General features: G+C 38.7%; 1 protein-coding gene across 51 annotated transcripts in view; it reads left to right on the top strand.

The window, feature by feature from the left end:
- Ncor1 (nuclear receptor co-repressor 1) overlaps positions 1-21,196 on the top strand; it is a 142,897-nt gene that overhangs the window by 24,249 nt on the left and 97,452 nt on the right. For all 51 annotated transcript variants that reach the window (XM_087573873.1, XM_087573891.1, XM_087573890.1 and 48 more), the window contains 3 exon segments: positions 5,813-6,005; positions 11,414-11,596; positions 18,610-18,723. In XM_087573873.1, coding sequence (XP_087429999.1) covers positions 5,813-6,005; positions 11,414-11,596; positions 18,610-18,723 — 490 coding nt within the window.

The following is a 21,196-nucleotide window of genomic DNA, read 5'->3' as shown; positions in this document are numbered from 1 at the left end:
TCAATTCCCAGAACCCTATGATGGCTTACAACCACCCATAACTTCAGTTCAGATCCCAATGTCTTCTTCTGACTTCCATGAGTACTGAGCACACTATAATTCACATGTATGCTTGTGAGGAAAAAAAACATTAAATGACATAATAAGGTTTTTTTTTTTCTTTTGTTATTTTTAAGACAGTATTTCTCTGTGTAACCCTAGCTGTCCTGGAATTTATTCTGTTGACCAGGCTGCCTTGAACTCAAAGAGATCTACCTGTCTTTGCCTTCTGAGTGCTGGGTCAAAAGGCATGTGCCACCGTGCCTGGCCCAAAATAAATATTTTAAAAAATATTTGCTGAAAAAAAAATCCCAAATACAGTATAGTTTTATTACTTTCATTCCTAGTTTTGTGCATTAGATATTTGAGCTTACCCACCCATTATATCTACTGTTTTGTAATTTCTGGTTATGTCTGCTTTACGATATTTGAATGTGTTTTTTACATGCCAAACATATAAGTGAGGTTATGTAACATTGTCTCTCTATGTTTGGTTTATTTCAATTAATCTAGTGTCTTCTACGCACATCAATGTTGTAATTAAAGGAAGATCCCATTTTTTTATTTAAGACCTGAGTAACATTTTCTTGTGTGTGTTTATACATACGTGCAGTTTATTAATTTGTCCAGCAACAAATACTTAAAATTATTTTTGTGTTGACATTGTAATGAATATGAAAGTACAGATATATTTATTTCTTTAAACATTGTCAAATTCTTTTGAATAATGACCATAGCAATCTATACTTGCCATCACTCCACATAATATTGTTTTTTCTCTATTTCAATGTCCATATTTGCTTTTTGATAATAGGAATCTTTTAAATTTTAATTAATTGACTTGGTAGAGATAGGATGTTACTATGTTGCCCTGGTTAGCCTGGAACTCACTATATAGAACAGGCTGAATTTACAGGGATCCTCTGCCTCTGCCTCTGCCTCTGCTTCCTGAGGGATAGGATTAAAGAAGCATAACACTATGCCCTACTATTTGTTTTATATTTTATATGGGTGTTTTGCCTTTGTGTATGTCTGGACACCACATATATGCAGTGCCCACAGAGTCCAGAAGAGGGCACTGAGTCTCCCAGGACTATAGTTCTAGACAATTATAATCTACCGTGTTGATTGTAGGAACCAGACTTGGATCTTCTGGAAGAACAGCCAGTGCACTTAACTACAGATCCATCTCTTCAGCCTAGTAATAAGAATCTTAATGGGTGCTAATGGGATGTGGTATTTCATAGCCATTTGATTTGCATTTTCCTATTAATTAGTAATACTGGATGCTATTTCATATACCTCTTGGCAATCTTATTTTTTTATTGTTAGAAAAATATGCAGCCATGATTTGTGGTTCTTTTAAAATTGTGATGTGTGTGTGTGTGTGTGTGTGTGTGTGTGTGTGTGTGTGTGTCCCCGTCCATATGAATGTAGTATATGGAGGCTCAGGTAGATTTCAGATGTCTTCTGTATTTGCTTCTGTCTTGCTGTCCCAGGGACTATCTAGGATGTTGTATGAGGTAACAGACACAGTTACCAAAGCATAGAACTTGTTTGGTGGGGCTGGGGAAATGGCTCAGCCGTTAAAGGCTAGGCTCACAACCAAAAATAGAACTTGTTTGGTGAATTCTCATCTTCATTATATTTTCTGGACAAATGTACATGTATGTAACATAGAACATTCCTTATGTTTTGGGAGCCTGGTATGTTATTCACATCTAGAGTCTCTCCTCCTTCATGGCAGACTCCTGGATTTCTTTGAGTGCCTTAGAGACAAACTTTTTGAAGGCCACTTGAAGTCGTATGATTTTGGTTCTTTTTTTTTTTTTTTTTTTTTTTCGGAGCTGGGGACCGAACCCAGGGCCTTGTGCTTCCTAGGTAAGCGCTCTACCACTGAGCTAAATCCCCAGCCCCGAAGTCGTGTGATTTTGAATGTGACGGTTTATTCTTAGGTCACCAACTCTTTAGCAGAATGGTCCTTTTTTGTTCTGCCCTTCTGCTGGAGCTATTCGTTCTGCTTGTGTCAAGCTGAAGCTCTACGCATTTAACTTTTCAAGATGGTTTCTCCCACTGAAGCAGTAACTCCAGCAGTTCGCCCATTTCTTGGTTCCATCTTGGGGATCTCGATGCAGGCCCCTAGGTTTGTGTGGAACGGACGGAGACATTTTCTTAGCCCCACACGATTAACTGTTCTTTTGGGTTACTTGAGTTCTTTATAGATTTTGCATACGAGGTATATATTTGAAAACATTTTCCTCGTTTACTGTTTTACTTTATTCATTTATTCACTTTATTCATAGAAACTTTTGAGCTTGATATATAATCCTAGTTATTTATTTTTGCATTTGTGGCCTGAGTTCTTGTTATGTTAGCAAAAAATTCATTGCCAAGGCCAGTGCCTACTCTTCTGTGTTCGCTGTCTGGCCTCATATTTAATCTTTTTTCATTTCCAGTTGATTTTTCTGTATTGTGTATCTAATTTCATTCTTTACTGTGTAAAAATCCACTGTTTCCAGCCTGATGCCTTTAAAAACCCACTTTTCCCTGTTGTGATCTCTTGCAACTCCTGTAAAAGATTAGTTTACCATATATGCTTGGATTTACTTTTAGGTTTTCTGTTCCTTTCTGCTAGTCTGTAAGCTTTCAGGTGAATACCATGTTTTGTTTTGTTTTAAGTATGTATGGGTGTTTTCTTTGTATGTTTTTCTATGTTCCATGTATGCAGTGCCTTTGGAGGCCAGAAGAGGATGATTTTGATTCCCTGGAACTGGGTTTATATGTGGCTGTAAATTGTTGTCGGGGGCTTGGAATTAAATTGGGTCCTCTGGAAGAGTACCCAATGCTTTTAATTATTAAACCATTTCTTTTCTTCAACCCTCAATGTTTTTTTAAATTATATCCATGTAATATAATTTTAAATAAATATGTATGAAGCCTTTTACAATTGCTTTGACATTTGGGGTATCCTGTTGTATGTGTTTAGAGTTTAGAGGTGTGTGTGTGTGTGTGTGTGTGTTAAGAATCCCTTGCTATGGATACCATTCTATTTGTATATTACTTTAGGCTAGTGGATCTCAACCTGTGAGTTTGGGACCCCTTTGGCTAACCTCTTTAAAAATATTTACATTATGATTCATAACAAAATTACAGTTATGAAGGTTGTGGGTAGCACAGCATGAGGAACTGTATTAAAGGGTCACAGGATTGGGTTGGTTAAGAACACCTGCTGTAGGTAATATGGACATTTAAAAGATAGTCTCCTGATTGCCAGTGGAATCACTCAGAGGATAGTGGTGCTTGCTGCAAAGCCAGATGGCCTGGGTTGCATCCCCAGAACCCACATAGTAGATAGAGGGAGAGAACTGACTCCCTGAGGTTGTCCTGAGACCCACATGTGCAGAGTGATATATATGTGTCCTGGCACATGTGTGCACATACTAAACACACTAACTAAACTTAAAAAATTTAGTCCATCAACATGGGAGTATCTTTTGTGTTATTTAATTTTTCTTTTTTAAATCATTTAGCAAATACACAAACATATTTAAAAAGGAAAGGGCTAAAATCTTGAATTAAAAGCATAAAGGTGTACAATTATTGCCACAAAATTGAAAAAAATTCAGGGAAGGAATTATGAAAATCTTGAATAGCTTGACTTTGTATTTCTTAACTTTACTCTCAAAGAAATAGTGTTGGAAAGGAAAGGAAGTCATTAAAATCCTCAGATTTAAATGGAATGGTGGTTAATGAGATTTTGATACTTTCCATTGTACTACCTTGTTTTTCAGCAGCTCCATGAAGGGCACTCCTGATGGGTCAGTTTGTAAAGTCATAGGCTATCTTAGGAGTGTTTTACATGTCTGCCACAGTGCAACAGGGCATCAACAAAGGTTGTTAAACAAGACTGAGTTCTCTTCTTGCTCCCTCATATAGCGGATAGTATGTAGAAAGCTATGCCCTTCCTTCACTACTGGCCCAGAGCAGGCAAGCACATGAGACTCAACAAAGACAATGGCAAGGAAAACTCAACTGGAACAGTTTTCACACCAAAGAGAAGGTCTAAAGTAAGGCTGCCATAGTGCCCCTGAGCAAGAGAAAATAGAGGGGCACACGGTTAAATTATTAAAATTCAAGGAGAAGTAAAAGACTAGGAGGCATTCAGAAAACATCCAGGTCCTTCTCAGGGAGGAACGGTGTCTGGTTTTAAACATCTAGTGGCAGGAGATACTGAAACAATTGCTTAAAGTTCTGAGAAGAAAAAATTGAGATTCAAAAATATTATACCAAACAGGATTAAGCCTCAAAGCAGCAGGCAGGTATTTTTAGATATGAAATCACTAAGCATCCAAAACCTATTATAGAATCTGTGGGCGATGGAATCAACTAAACAAAGAATGAAAGCCACGGTAAAGGACGGGTAGTTATAAGCCAGTGTAAATTTAAAAAATTTGTTTTTAAATATTCAATAAATTTTAAAGGATGGATTTCTAACAGATGGAAATCTTAAACATTGACAGAGTTAACAAAATGGCTTAGCTTGCAAATACCTACACCTGAGTGTGTTTAGAATCTTTAAAGGCATGCTTCTGAAAAGTGTACACGGTGATTTTCTACTTTTCCCCTTTTTTTGCTGTTGTTGGAGACAGGGTTTCTCTGTGTAGCCCTGGCTGCCCTGAAACTTACTCTGTAGACCTCCAGACCAGGATGGCCTTGAACTCAGAGGTCCACCTGCCTCTGCCTCTTGGTGTTGGAATTAAAGGTGTGGGCCACAACCGCCTGGCTTTCTTGCTCTTACTCTCTGGTCCACATTACCTTGATTTTAAAACAAGATATTTTGACTCTTAAAACCTTAGGAAGAAGTTCTGTGTTGGAGGATGTAGAGCTGGCTCAGTTGTTGAGAGAGAACACTTGTTTTTGTAGAGGATCCAGGTTTGGTTTCCAGCTTCCATATCCTGGCTCATAGCTGTTATAAACTCCAGTTCTGGGGATTGACTCCCTCTTCTAGATTCTTCAGGCACCTGCATGCATGTGATGCACTTATGTGTGTGCAGGCAAACACTCCTCCATATAAAATAAAAATATTAAAAAAAAAAAAAACCAACCTGTGTATGCAGCAGGTTCACACTTGAGCGGGCAAGTGGCCCGCTTGTACAGGTTCTGGTGATCTGTTATTTTGTCTTTTTTTTTTTTTTCCGGAGCTGAGGACTGAACCCAGGGCCTTGTGCTTGCTAGGCAAGTGCTCTACCACTGAGCTAAATCCCCAACCCCAGCTCTGGTGATCTGAACTCAGGTCCTTGCACTTATATGGCAAGTGACATCTTAGCCCTTAAAATGGACTTTTTGGATCTTTATTTTGTAACTCAGATAGTTTTACAAATAAAAATCTGTGTTAAGCTTTTCATTTCTATATTTGTCTTTTTAAGTCTTCCTCTTCATCCCAAAGAGACATTCTGTTAGAAGTTTTAATAGTATTCAGGTGACATTCAGGTGTATGTAACCATATGACACTGTGACATGACTGTGTCACCTACAGATGTGCTGTGGCTCATGCATGGCTCTCCAGGATGCATATTGAGTATGGGAATATTATTCTGAAGTAGTTAGTGTGGTCAGCAATTAATTCATTTTGAAAGTATACATGACCTTTCATTCACTCTGAAGTCTAACCCGGGTATTAGCAAGGGTTTAAATGTCACATAACAAATTTCAGGTGTTTTTTGCTTTTTCTTTCTTAAATTTTTGTATTTTTGTATTTTTTGGTATGTATTAGGCCTCAAGAGAGAAGAACTGGATATGAACAGTTTCACTCAGGACCCTCACCAGTGGATCATGATTCCTTGGAGTCCAAGCGTCCACGCCTGGAGCCAGTTTCTGATGCCCATTTCCAGCGTGTTAGTGCTGCGGTTTTACCTTTAGTTCACACGCTGCCAGAGGGGTTGAGGGCGTCTGCAGATGCTAAGAAGGTAAATGTTTGTTTTCTTGCTCTGTGGAACTTAGGTTTGTAATGTTTATGTAACCAGTCTTAGGCAGAGCGCCTGAAAGAGAAGCCAACATTCTACAGCCTCTAAACGGTTAGTGCTACGGGAGTAAACGTGGTGTTAGCAAAACTAACACCACAGACTGAGTGTTTCAGATTTCAAAATTGGTGGTACCTTTGACTTTTGAGTTCAATCATTCTCATGCATTATTTGCTGTGTTGTAAAATGTGGTCAGAGTTACTGAAGACTCAGTTTTGTCACATTTATTTGTGTGGTGGCAGGGAGAGCTTATGCATGTGGAGGTCCAGGACAGCTTTTAGGAATCAGTTCTCTCCGTTCACCCCATGGGTCCTAGGATTGAGCTCAGGGCATTAGGCTCCTTGGCAAGCACCATTGCCTTGTGTTTGGTTTCTGGGGAAATTCTTTTTCCCTGTGTTTGAAACAGAGTCTTCATATCTAGTTCCGATGGTCTGGAACTCACTATTAAGACTAAGCTGGCTTACAGCAATTCTCCTGCCCCTGAATTTCCAGTACTTCAACATGTATAGAAAATTTTGTCAGAGTTTAAAAAGCTCTTCTAATTTATTAATGTAGGATCCATAGGTTCGTAGGATAAGTTTTATCTAAGGTTTAACTTTATAATTTCATACATAGAAGTGGTTTTAGAGTTACATAACTATTACACACTTAAGCTTTGGGTTTGATTCCCCAGCAGTATATAAACCAGGCATGGTGTGTGTACACCTGGGAAGTAGGTTTTCCTTGGCCTGTCTGGTATACATGAGGCCTTGTTTTTGTTGTTAATTTTTTTAAGTAAGAAATAAGAGATTTCAAAGGAAAAAATATTCTGCAAATTTATAATTTGTGGATGATAACCTCCTGTTCTCATTAGTTGTTAACTAAAAGCTGTTTATAGTCACAGTGTAGTGTGATATTTTGATACATATACATTGTGGGATGATAAAATCAAATGATTGACATATCCACCACTTTGATTTTTGTGGTTTTTTGGGGGGGAGTGATTGGGCTTTCAGTACAGGGTTTCTTTTTGTAGCTCTGGCTGTTCTGGAAGTTGCGCTGTAGACCAGGCTGGCCTTCGACTTCCAGAGATCCGCCTGCCTCTGCTTCTCAAGTGCTGGGATTCAGAGATGTGCATGTCTGGCATATCCATCGCTCGATGTACTTAGAATTATTTTTGTGTCATAAACACTTAAAATCTTAGCAACTTTCAAGTGCACAATGCATTATTATTATTTTAAGGTTTGGTTATTTTATGTATACGAGTGCTCTATTTACATGTACACCTGCACACTAAAAGAGGGCATCAGATCATATTATAGATGGGTTTGAGCCATGATGTGGTTGCTGGGACGTGAACTCAAGACCTCTGGAAGAGCAGCCAGTGCTGCTGAGTTTTTCCAGTCACACACAATGCAGTATTAATTATAACTAAACTTTGACTTTACTGCTTTAAATATTAAGTGCTTCATGACATTTTGAATAATACATTAACTTATGACAGTTTTTATTTTTGAGATCCAATAATTTTTGCCTTGTGTTTATTACCTTCTCTTGTGAATGTTTGCCTCTGTTTCTCTGTTATGTTCTTGTTATATTACTGTGGTTATAGTTTTGATTATCTGTTTTATATCATTAAATCTGTACATTAGCAGATGTTTAGCATGAGTGGGTATTTATTTTAGAAAAAACAATTTAAGAAACTCTCTAGTAGGCATTAACCTTTTCTTTCTTTTTTTGTAATATGAGGGACCTTATATACCACTCTAGCACTGAGCTACATTTCTACCTGGTAACCTTTTAATTAAAACATGTTAATGGTTTCTTAATATTATTTTCTTTAAAATTTATAAGTAAACATTGTGATTATATATGTGTGTGTGTATGTCTAGATGTGGGCATGTGCCTGTGAGTGTGCATAGCTGAGGAAGCCAGCACAGGACCTATCCCCTGGAGCTGGAGTTAGCCAGTGCCACGAACCTGACAAGAGTGCCAGAAACCCAACTTGGACCCTCTGCTAGAGCAATAGGCACTCTTTTTTAAAAAAGATACATCTATTTATTTTATGTATGTGAGTACACTGTAGCTGTCTAAAGACACACCAGGTAGTTGGGAGCCACCACATGGTTGCTGGGAATTGAACTCAGGACCTCTGGGAAGAGCAGTCAGTGCTCTTTTTTTTTTTTTTTTTCTCCTCGTGGAGATGTTTAGTGAGAGAAGAAAGGTAGAAGAGTCAAGTAAAGGCGGGCCGTGAGCATGTGGAGGGAAGCGGGTTGGGGAATGGAGAGAGAAGGGACAAAGGGGAGGAGGGGAAGAGCAAGAGAACAAAGAATGCAGACAGTGCTCTTACTGCTGAGCCATCTCTCCAGTTCAGCAGTAGGCACTCTTAACCTTTCTCTCCAGTCCCAGTAGTATTTGTATTGTGTGTGTGTGGACAGCTATCATGTGGATTCTGTTAAACTCAGGCTGTCAGGCTTGGGAGTACTTGCCTTTACTTGTTGAGTCATCTCTCTCACCTTGTCTTCCTTCCTGTGTAGTCCAAGGTGCTCTCTTGTAGTAATCCTTCCCTTGTAGTAATCCTTCCGCCTCTGCTTCCAAAGTGTAAGGATTACAGATGTAAGCTACCACCACACTCTGCTACTTGTTTTTCTTGTATAAAGAAGTAAATCTTGGTTGATGCTCTGGTGTTTTCTAGGGTTTATTAGTATTTTGGTTTTGTAATTATTATTATTTTTTTTAAAGATTTGTTTATTATATATAAGTACACTGTAGCTGTCTTCAGACACACCAGAAGAGGGCATCAGATCTCATTACAGATGGTTGTGAGGCACCATGTGGTTGCTGGGATTTGAACTCAGAACCTCTGGAAGAACAGTCAGTGCTCTTAACCGCTGAGCCATCTCTCCAGCCCGGTTTTGTAATTATTAACACTCTGAATGCTGATTTGTACAAATGGCAGAAGTATGTTTAGGGCTATTACAAAAATTGTTGGAAAATTTTGAATTAATCCCAAGTAAAATTTATTAGTGACTTCCCTTTCTTTCAAAGATAAGATCTCATAGCCCAGGGAAGTCTTAAGATTTGCTTTTTAATCAAGACTGGCCTTGAACCCGTAACCCTCCCACTATTACCTTCTTAGTTCTAGGGTTAGAGGCATGAGCCATCATGCTTGGCCTCCGTTAATCGTTTCTGCTGAAACTCAAGCCAACTCATCCAGTAATACCAAAAACCAAACATTGTAACAGTATTAAGTAATAATAAGAAAATAAATTTAGTTTTTTTATTTCCATAAGTAAACTATTTTATTTCTATATGATTAGAAAACTGTATAGTAAAAATGTTTCAACTTACAGTAGCCTTTTTTTTTAAAGCGTGTGTATGGAGTATGTGCATTTATGTATGTGTATTTGCATGTTTGACAACTTGTATATGAGTGTGTATGTGCTATAAGGCAGAGTATAATGTTGGGTGCCTTTCTTGATAGCTCTTCACTTTATTTACAGAGGTGGGATCTTCATTAACTCATCCATTTAGCTAGATTACCTAGTCCGTTTACTCTGGGCAGTCCTGTCTCTGCTTTCTGAACATTGTGATTATAGGTAGTCGACCACATCTGCTTGGCTCTTGTAAGTGTGTACTAGTGATCTGAATGTCTGTCCTCACTTTTGCATAGCAAATGCTTTATCCACTGAGCCATTTACCAGCCTCAATATATAGTACCTAAAACACATAAGCCTGGGGGTTTTAGGCAACATGTTTTATAGGATGGCATCCATAGTACAGAGTGTATGTGTATGTCCAGACGCCAGCTGGAGTAATGCCGTGAAATGCAATATGGCGAGTACTGCCAGAAACTAGCTCATTAAACATTTTTAGTTATTGTTCATTCAGACACCTTTTGTTATTAACAAAGTTTTCATGATTCTCCTTTTAATTACACAACCCCATAGGGGTCATGACCTATACATACTTTGAGTTTTTATACATTAAAAAACTAATTTAAAAGTCAGGAAGTATATCTGTAACTTATTTACAGGTAGTTAACCAGAAATGAAACAAAACTGTGTGTGTATAACGAGAAGGCAAGCATAACAAAAACCCAGTGAACCTCCATGAAAGATAATGGATATTATTGTGCTTTTATGTTTTATGTGAACTGTTGGGATCATATACAGAGTGAGTACAAATTCTTTGGGGTAAGCTAGTAATGAGGTGAGCCTCTGTGAGTTTTGAGATATGCCATACTATGTGGAATTTCAGTGTAACAATGTTTGGGGTTTGTAAGAAAGACTTTGCTGCACTAAAAGCAACAAAATTTAAAAATAGCATCTTCTGACACTGAGTAAATTATCCCACATATAATTTATAGCTGTAGAAAGAGGATTTTAAAACTCATTCATTTAAATTTGGCATGGTAATGAACATGAGTTATTGTCATTTTATAGTTGAGAAAACATGCCAGTAAAAACTTCAGTAACCTGAGGTCATATCTCCTGAGTTAGAATGAAAATGAAGAATCCCTAACTCCTTCCTGTATTTCATGGTCTATTTACCCTGTTTTCTTCTTCTTTCTTTATATCCTTCCTTTCTTTGTCCTTTTAAAAATAAACTCTAAGTATTTAATTAAAAACTTAGACACAGGGCTGAGGAGATGGCTCAGCAGTTAAGAGCACTGACTGCTCTTCCAGAGGTCTTGAGTTCAAATCCCAGCAACCACATGGTGGCTCACAACCATTTGTAATGAGATCTGATGCCCTCTTCTGGTGTATTTGAAGACAGCTACAGTATACATATATAATAAATAAAAAAACACAAAACAAAAAACTCAGACACATATACATATCCCCTTTTCCCCAAAAAAGAAATCTAATTCTTACTCTAAATAGTTGTTTAACTGTTCCAATACAAGGCTGTAAGCGCAGTACCATGTACACCACACATGTGCATAAACACACACACACACACACACACACACACACACACACACACACACACACTGAGCAAGTGAGAGAATGAGAATCTGGAAAATGAGTAATGAGTGATATATCCAAACCATAAAAGTAGTATAACCATCTGTGTGTATTGTTTTATATATATTTGCAAGTATGTGTGAATGGGAACCTTGACTACCATAAGAGGAATAGCATACTGCTGTTGAAGGGCAGGGATGCTGCCTGTTTATGTTACCCCAGGAGCAATATTTGGCATGTTCCCTGTCTTCATTTATCATTGCAACCAATAAAGGCTGTTTGTATGCTGAGAGACAGACTGACAGACTCTGCTGTGTTTTAAAGTTTGTTTTCTGTTAAGACACTCTTGACTCTAACATTGGCTGTTAGTGAGAAATAATTTGTTTTATGATTTTTCTATTAAAGGATTCGGCATTTGGAGGCAAACATGAAGCTCCATCCTCTCCATTGGCTGGGCAACCATGTGGAGATGATCAAAACGCTTCACCTTCAAAGCTCTCAAAGGAAGAGTTAATACAGAGTATGGACCGGGTAGACAGAGAGATTGCAAAAGTAGAGCAGCAGATCCTTAAATTGAAAAAGAAACAAGTAAGTGTGGCACTCCCTGTTTAGCATAGTCCATGTTGTAGAAGATGCTCCGCTCATCATCTCTTTAGTTTCATTCCTTCATTTCTCCTGCTCTACTGTACTGTAAGGTAGTATGATACATGTGGCAGGAGCTCTCAACCTTCCTGATGCTGTAACCCTTTAGTACAGTTCCTCATGTTGTGGTAACCCCCATCCATAACATTTTTTGTTGCTACTTCATAACTATAATTTTGCTACTGTTGATCATCGTAATGCACACATCTGTGTTTTCTGTTGGTCTTAGGCGATCCCTGGGTCCGGTGAAAAGGTTGTTCACCTCCCAAAGCGGTTGTGACCCACAGATTGAGACGCGCTGCTATGTGGTGTTTGTGTGTAGTGAATGATACTAAGGTTGCTAGGATGGTAATGTTATGTCCCACTGGGCACCTTTGCATATCAGTTTGTGCACATCCCTGTCTTTATGCGATAGCCTTTTTTTTTTTTTTAAACATTTGGATGTAAAATAGTTTTTATTGTGGTTTTAATTACTTTGCATTGCCTTGGTTAGGAACAGGTAGTCTCATCTTATTTTCCTACAGTTAAAGTTTTCTAGCATGTCATCTCATCCCTTTCAGTAGTTCTATTTGAGGAGGTGGTTGCACTTTGCTTTTGAGATAAGTGCTCATTGAATATGGTGCCTAGGTTGACACTAAACTTCAGAGATTCAAATGATCCCTTGCCACACTTTCTGAGTATCTAGTATGATAGAGTCATTCTATCAAAACTGTATCAGTGAAGCATCTTTTAAAATTGAGATGTAATTCATACCACAGTATTTATTCTTTCAAAGTGTGCAATTAAGTACTTATAATATATTAGTAAATTTTTGCAAGTTATCACTACTATTGAGCCTAGAACATTTCTGTCACTTTTAAAAGAATCCCAAATTCATTAATACTTAGTCTCTGTTTCTACTATTTCCTGTCTTCTGGAATCCACTTGTTTGTTATTGTCTATGTGAATTACCTAGTTGGGTAGAGTCCTATGACGTATTTTCTAGAACTGCCTATGTTTTTTTTTTTTTTTTTTTTTTTTTTTTTCGGAGCTGGGGACCGAACCCAGGGCCTTGCGCTCGCTAGGCAAGCGCTCTACCGCTGAGCTAAATCCCCAACTCCTAGAACTGCCTATGTTATATTTACATCAACATTTTAAAATCATTACTGACTAAATTGATTCTATTGTAGAATCACACCATATTTTATTCATCTGTTCATTAATTGATAAACATTTGGTTTGTGTCTGTCTTATTTTAAAGATTTATTTTTTATTTATGTGTATGTGCGTGGATGCCTTCAGAAGCTGGACAAAGTGTCCGATTCCTGGGGGTAGGAGTTACTGGTGGTTATGGACTTCATGTGTCTGACGGGCACCAAACTCAGGTCCTGAGGAGGACCATCTCTGCAGCCCCACACCTACTTACATCTTAATTTTATTTTAAAACTTATTATAAAAATATTATAAGTAAAAAACACAAACTGAAGTTAACCCATTTTCTTCCATGGCTGCCTTTAAAACAGTTTATTGTGCTGTCACATTCATGTGCCAGTTTTACGTGTTTTTTTTTTCCCCCAGTCTTCTTGGATATATATCTAGGAGTAGAACTGTTGGGTCATCTGGTAAAACTATGTCAAGCATTTTTGAAGCTGCTTGTAATTTATGAGGCTTTTACTTGTTTTATTCTTTGTCAGCATTAGCTGTGTCCTCCCTCCTATTGTCTGCTCCCTGTGTAACATAGGTGAGAGAAGGGTTCTCTCTGTGTAGCACAGCCTGTCTGGCATTGGACTCTAGATTCTCCTCCCTCAGATTATAGAGTGCTATTGTATTAAGGTTGTAAGTATGCAGTACCACATTTGACTTTAGTTTAGTTTCTTCTTCTTCTTTTTTTTTTTTTTTAAGAATTATTTATTGTATGTATGTGAGTACACTGTAGCTGTCTTTAGACACACCAGAAGAGGGCATTGGATTCTATTACAGATGGTTGTGAGCCACCATTTGTTACTGGGAATTGAACTCAGGACCTCTGGAAAAGCAGTCAGTGCTCTTAACCACTGAGCCATCTCTCCAGCCCTTGTTTCTTCTTTTAATAGTTGTCTTAGTAGGCATGAAATGGTGTCATGCTGTGATTTTACTTTGCATTTCCTTAGTAATAGTCTCCTTAATGATATTGTGGAATGTTTTTGCATGTGCTCAATGGATATATATGCATATTTTTTACATAACTGTTTATTCATACCTTTTGTTTTTTTGTTGAGTTCTAAGGATTTTATTTTGCCTGTTCACTTGTGCCTATCATTCTGAGTTTTGACTTTTCTTTTTGCTAGTAATAAAACTTTGATATATCAAAGTTGTGTAATTTTGTTGGTATAATTTATTTACTTTTAAATCATTTGTAGTATGTTGTTTTAGCTAGGAACTTTGATGAATCGGAAGTCACAAAATTCAGTATTTTTTCTTATATAAATTTTATTGTTTTAATACTTTTGATTCTATTTATGAACATGATTCTGTTTTATGATGATAAGAATTTATATTGGGGTATATATCAGTAAGGCAATTTATGATACTGTCTTAAACTGCTTCTTATATTGTTTAACCCTGTGGGCAATTTTTTTGTGCCATTCTCAAAGTAAGGATCAAAACTATTTTTGTTTTGTTTTATGCATAGTTTATTGAATAGTTGGGCTGGCAAGATGGTTCAGTGGTAAATGAGTTCTCCTTCAACACTGACTGACAACCTGAGTTCAAGATTTGTTGCAGGTGGTGGAGGTGACACAGGTCTTTAATCCTAGCACCTGGGAGTTCAAGGCCAGCCTGGTCTACAGAGCTCTCTTCCAGGACAGCCAGGACTACACAAAGAAACCCTGTCTCTAACCCTTCCTCTCCTTCTTCCCCCAAAAAGCTGACTTCTGCAAGTTGTCCTCCAACCTGCATACATGAAGTGTGCTTTCTGTGAGCAGAGCAGGCACACACACTCAAATAAACATTAAAAAGTTTTTTCTGTTTTCTATTGCTTTTTACAATAATGTTTTTATTTTATTACTTTTTTTTTTTTTTTTTTTTTTTTTTTTTGCTTTTTGAGATAGAGCTTCTCTTTGTAGCCCTGGCTGTCCTGGACCCTTTGTGGCTTTGAACTCAGAGATCCTCTAGCCTTTACCTCCCTTGTGCTGGGACTAAAGGTGTGCACCACCATGCCTAGCTGTTATTGATTTTATTCTAAGTGTTTGTAGAAATTCTTTATCAGGTTGCAAAGTCCTGTTTTGTTTTGTTTTTTAAAAACATGTAAAGGCTTTTCTTCTTATTTCACAAAATCTTCCTTGGTAGCCCATGCTGGCCTCATACTCCTTGTACCTTGTGTTAGCCTTCTCGCTGTTGGAATTTGTGCTGTGGGCAATCATGCCTGGCTGCAACTATTTTAATAATAAAGGAATTCAGTGTCAAAGGAATGCTAACCTTTGTTAGTCATGCAGTTTTTCTTCTTTAACCTCTTAGTTTTAATGCTAGTTTTCCTTTTCTTTTTTTTTTTCTTTTCTTTTTTCCGGAGCTGGGGACCGAACCCAGGGCCTTGCGCTTGCTAGGCAAGCGCTCTACCTCTGAGCCAAATCCCCAACCCCTTTAATGCTAGTTTTAAAAGGCCTGTGTACCTCTAGGTTTAGCTTTATTTGTGCCACATTATCTTTTTTTTTTTAAAAAAATAAATTGCTAGTTTAATTCAGCAGTATTTATTTGGAGATTTAAATTTATGAAAGCAATATTTTTTAATTATTTTTTTGAGATAGGGTCATGCATATAACCCAGACCAGCTTTGACTCCCAATTCCTTAGACCAGTGGTTCTTGTCCTTTCGAATGCTGTGACTCTTTAATACAGTTCATGTTGGGATGGGTTTTGCTGTTGTTATGAATTGTAAATATCTGATAACTCAAGATGTCTTATATGTGACCCTCTTGAAAAGCTTGTTTAGCCCCAAAGAGATGACCCATAGGTTGAGAACCACTATCTTAAACTGACTTGGAACTCAATGTAAAATGTAATCTTCATATCTTTTTTGAGTGGTGGAATTAGAGGGGTGAACCCATCTATTCCATACTGTTCTTTTCTTTAAAAAATATTGCGTGTGCATGCATGTACACTTGTCTCATTGGGCATGGAAATTACAACATAGACTTGCTTCTCCACTTCTACCTTTACATGGTATCTTAGTTAGGGTTTTCATTGCTGTGGGGAAGACACCATGACCAAGGCAACTCTACAAAGGACAGCATTTTAATTGGGGCTGGCTTAACTGGTTCAGAGATCATCAAGGCAGGAGTATGGCTGTGTCCAATCAGGCATGGAGCTGAGAGTTCTACATCTTTATACAAAGGAAGCCAGGAATAGACTGTCTTCAGGCAGCTGGTGGTGGGGGTGGGATGGGGTGCTCAAAGCCCACCCCACAGTGACACACTTCCTTCATTAAGACCACACCTCCCAGTGCTGCCATTCCCTGGGCTAAGCATATTCAGACTGCTACATGTCACTCCCTGGCCCCCACAGGCTTGTTTAAACACATGAGTCTATGGGGGACCATAACTAGCCACAGCATAATGCTAAAACATTTAGTCCAACTTCAAAAGTCCCATAATCCAAGTCCCCCAACCCAACAATGTTTTAAAGTCCAAAGTTCAAAGGCTCTGCTGAGATTCAGCCAATTACCTAACTGTAATCCTCTATAAAGTCAAAAATCAAAAAGCAGATCATATACCTTTAACATCACAGGATATAAATTACCATCTCAAAATTTAAGAGCAAAGAAATACTGGACCCAGACAAGACAGGTAACTAGCTGGGCAAACTCCAAATTCTGCATCCACATGTTTGATGTCAAAGCACTCTTCACATCTCCAGTTTCTTTTTCATCTTTCTTAACTGCAACAAACTTCTTTCTTCTGGACTGTTTCCATTTCCTATTAGCAGCTCTCCTTGGCAGGTATCCCATGACTCTGGCATCTATAACATCTTGAGGTCTCCAGGGCAACTTCAACTTCACTGCTTCTTTTCCCAATGTCTGGGATTGACATAAGATTTTCTGGGCTCCTCCAAAGTTCTTAATTTACTTCTTCAGCTCTGCCCTCTGTAACACTGAAGGTTCTGGTTGACTCCACTCCACTGCCACTGCTGTTGTTGTTGGTCATGGCACTGACATCTCCAGTACACTGGGGTCTTCTGTGTGCAACTAGGCTTCACCAATAGCCTCTCATAGGCTCTCTTCATGGTGCCAAACCTCAACTTCTTTGCATGACCCCTTCAGTCTTGGGCCTTTAACTGCAATTGAGATTGCACCTTCACCAGTGGCCATCCCTGACCTCTCACAGTGCCAAGCTTCAGCTGCTCTTCATGGCCCCTTCATGCCTTCAAAACTATTACCACCTGGGTGACTCTTAAACAGTACCAAGTCCAGGTGCAGCATGAGCTATAACCTTGGCTGTCTGTGGAATGCAGCTTCTTTGTGCTTTCAGACAACACTTCCCAGAAGACTTTACCTCAGGGATGCTGGTCTCTTCTTAATCACCACTAATTTCCTAGCTCCAGCTAACTAGTATCAATTGTCCCAGTCGTCTCTTTCTCCCCTGACTCTAAAGCCAGAGCCACATGGCCAAAGCTGCCAAGTTCTGCTGCTTTCTGGGGCTGGAATATAGCCCCCTTGTTATATTACAGTAGCACTTGCTTTCTGTTTTCCAATGGTTTCCTTCACTGCCTAAGCTTGGTTATCCTGAAATATGCTCTGTAGACTGACCTTGAACTCAGAGATCTGCATGGTTCTGTGTCTTGAACTCTAGGCTTAAAGGTGTGTACGTATCAACATGCCTGGACCTAAGTTTTTCTTTACCCGGAATTTGCTTTGTACCAGACTGACCTTGAACTCAGAGATCTGCTTACCTCTACTGGGATTAAAGGCTTGTACTATAATTCCTGGACCTAAATTTAGCTAGGGTGGGATATTGCCTGAAATCTGAATCTGTTATTTTCTGGAACCCAGGATTTAGCTCCATTCTACTTCCTCATGCCCCTTTATTACTTGAACCATGCATTTTATACTTTTCCCTTCTCAGCTTGCTTCTTTTCATTAAAATGCTCTTCAGAAGAGTGAACTTAGTAACTACACAACAGAATTTATATCAGGCTGTTTGAGACTTTCTTTGACAAAACAGGTAATCTAGATCTCTTCACCCTGGCCTCAGGCAGACTCTTCAGACAATTGCAAAAAGCAGCCATGTTTTTCACTAAAACATCACAAGAACTGTCTCTAGGCCACATACTAAAATTCTCCACCACTGAATCCTCTTGGGCCAACAGGCCTACACAGTTAAAATCACCCCCAGCAACACTGTCTTCCATATTCCTACTAGGATGCTCCATTAAACCCCAACTTTAAACATTTCATGGCTTTCCAAATCCAGCGTCCTCAAATGCACATTCTTCCAAACAAAAATATGGTCAGACCTATCATAGCAATACCTCAGTCCCTGGTACCAACATTTATCTTAGTTAGGTTTTCCATTGCTGTCGAGAGACACCATGGCCAAAGCAACTCGGGTTTGGACATGGTACTACCTTGAGCTAGACATTCGTACTCTAACCCTTTCCTACTATATTGATCACAAGAAACCTTCACAGATACCATATATCTGTAACATGCAACTTTCTCCAATGTTCTGATAAGGTTCTTTCTGTAAACTTAATTTCTCTTTAATGTTTCTTTTTATCAAAATTGAAATATTCAAGGTTTTCTCTTTTGATTTTACATCTGTCTATCTTAGTATGATTTGTGATGTTATTAAAATGCATCTGGTTATTTTCCTTTGAGCTCTTGGATCCTTGAGACCCTTGTAGAGTAAATGCTTATCCTGTAGAAGCACCAAGAAATGTCTGTGTTCTGTCTGGCTAGTTATTAGTGATCTGCAGCAGATGTCTTAACAGCATTTCTGGATCTTTTAGCAACAGCTAGAAGAAGAAGCAGCTAAGCCTCCTGAGCCGGAGAAGCCTGTGTCCCCTCCTCCTGTGGAACAGAAACACCGTAGTATTGTCCAAATTATTTATGATGAGAATCGGGTAAGTTTACATTTCCTCTGACAGCATAGGGTTTTAAACCTGTTTGACTTTATTTTCCAGTCTATTTCTGAATATATTCTATTGTAATCATATTAAAATGTGAGTTGTTTTGCCTTACATATTGTCTAAATATTACTCAACGATTAGAATTTTATCCTCTAATGCTATGTAAATTGAATAGCACATAATATAAACAGCCATTCTGTAGTTTTTTACTTTTATTCTTTTGAGACAGGCAATTACCATGTACTCCTAGACGGCCTGGGCCTCTATTCTTGGCTGTGTAGACTTGGCTAGCTTCTTAAGTTGAAGCATCTCTTTGCCTTTGTCTCCTGAGTGCTATGTATCATTATGCTTGCTTGCAAGTTTTTGTTTTGTTTTTGTTTCAAATCAGGGTCTCCCTTTGTAACCCTGGCTAGCCTGTGTGGACCAGGTTGGCTTAAAACTCACAGATATCTGCTTGCCTGTGCCTCTTGTGCTAGGACTAAAGGGAGGTGCCACTGTGCCAACCCTGCATGCTTGCTAATACTTACTTATGGTGCATTTAATATCAAAGCCAATTGGTCACATTTCAGTACAAATGATCTTTGGATGGGGGAAAGAAATTCATTATTAGCCTGAGAGTTAAGGCTGACCTTAAAAAGTTCAGTGTGGACTTTGACCTTTAGATGGATTTTGCTGTTTATTTTTATTAAAACAATATCTTGTTTCATTCTCTTAATTTGAAAATTTTCACCAATTAAAAAAACCAGGACATAGTTCTGTAAGTTGTGTTTGTAATGACAGTGTTGATCTTTGATCAGTAACCTCAGTATTAAAGGGAAACTTATTTCACTTCAATATAAAGAAAATGTTGCATCAAAGAAGCTTATCAATGAACTTCTGGAAGTCCTTAATCTATAACATATAATAGATAACATTTCAAATGTTATCCTCCTTCTTGGTTTCCCATCCATAAACCCCCTATCCCAACCCACCCCCCTTCTATGAGGGTGTTCCCCCACCCTACACCCACCCCTTCCTGCCTCCCTGCCCTGACATTCCCCTACACTGGGAGGTGGGGGGTCCAGTCTTGGCAGGATAAAGGGCTTCTCCCATTGGTGCCCAATAAGGCCATCCTCTGTTACATATGCACCCAGAGCAATGGGTCTGTCCATGTGTATTCTTTGGATGATGCTTTAGTCCCTGGAAGCTCTGATTGGTTGGTATTGTTGTTCTTATGGGGCTGCAAACCCCTTCAGCTCCTCCAGTGGGGACCCCACTTCACAGTTCAGTGGTTGAACTTCACAGTTCAAATCCTCTATATTTGTCATGCTCTGGTAGAGCCTCTCAGGAGATAGCTATATCAGGCTCCTGTCAGCATGCACTTCTTGGCATCAGCAATATTGTCTGGGTTTGGTGGCTGTATATATATGGGCTGGATCCCCAGGTGGGACAATCTCTGGATGGCCTTTCCCCCAATCTCTACTCCAAACTTTGTCTCTATATCTCCTATGAATATTTTTGTTCCCACTTCTAAGAAGGACTGAAGTATCTGCACTTTGGTCGTCCTTCTTCTTGAGCTTCATGTGGTCTGTGGATTGTATCTTGGGTAATCTGAGATTTTTGGGCTAATGTCCACTTAACAATGAGTACATTACCATGTGTTTTTTTGTGATTGGGTTACTTCACTCAGAATGATATTTTCTAGTTCCATCCATTTGTCTATGAATTAAAGAAGTCATTGTTTTTAATAGCTGAGTAGTTAGTACTCCATTGTGTAGATGTACCATATTTTCTATAGCCATTCCTCTGTTGATGGACATCTGGGTTCTCTACAGCTTCTGGCTATTATAAATAAGGCTGCTATGAACACAGTGGAGCATGTGTCCTAGTTATATGTTGGAGCATCTTTTGAGTATATGCCCAGGAGTGGTATAGCTGGGTCCTCAGCTAGTACTATGCCCAGTTTTCTGAGGAACCTTCAGCCTGATTTCCAGAGTGGTTGTACCAGCTTGCAGTCCCACCAACAGTGGAGGCATATTCCTTTCTCGACATCCTCGCCAGCATCTGTTGTCACCTGAGTTTTTGATCTTAGCCATTCTGATTGGTGTGAAGTGGAATCTAAGGGTTGTTTTGATTTGCATTTCCTTGATGACTAAGGATGTTGAATATTTCTTTAGGTACTTCTCAGCCATTTGAGATTCCTCAGCTGAGAATTCTTTGTTTAGCTCTATATCCCATTTTTAAATGGGGTTATTTGATTCTCTGGTCTCTTAACTTCTTGAGTTCTTTATATATATTGGATGTTAGCCCTCTATCAGATATAGGATTGGTAAAGATCTTTTCCCAATCCGTTGGTTGCCGTTTTGTCCTAATGACAATGTTCTTTGACTTAATGACGCTTTGCAATTTTATGAGGTCTCAATTTGTCGATTTTTGATCTTAGAGCATAAGCCATTGGTGTTCTGTTCAGGAAATTTCCCCCGTACCC

The sequence above is a fragment of the Rattus norvegicus genome, chromosome 10, assembly GCF_021556685.1.
Source record: "Rattus norvegicus strain SHRSP/BbbUtx chromosome 10, alternate assembly SHRSP_T2T, whole genome shotgun sequence".
NCBI classification, from domain to species: domain Eukaryota; kingdom Metazoa; phylum Chordata; class Mammalia; order Rodentia; family Muridae; genus Rattus; species Rattus norvegicus.
Note: the sequence above shows the minus strand (reverse complement) of the source record. Positions and strands in the feature narration are given on the sequence as shown.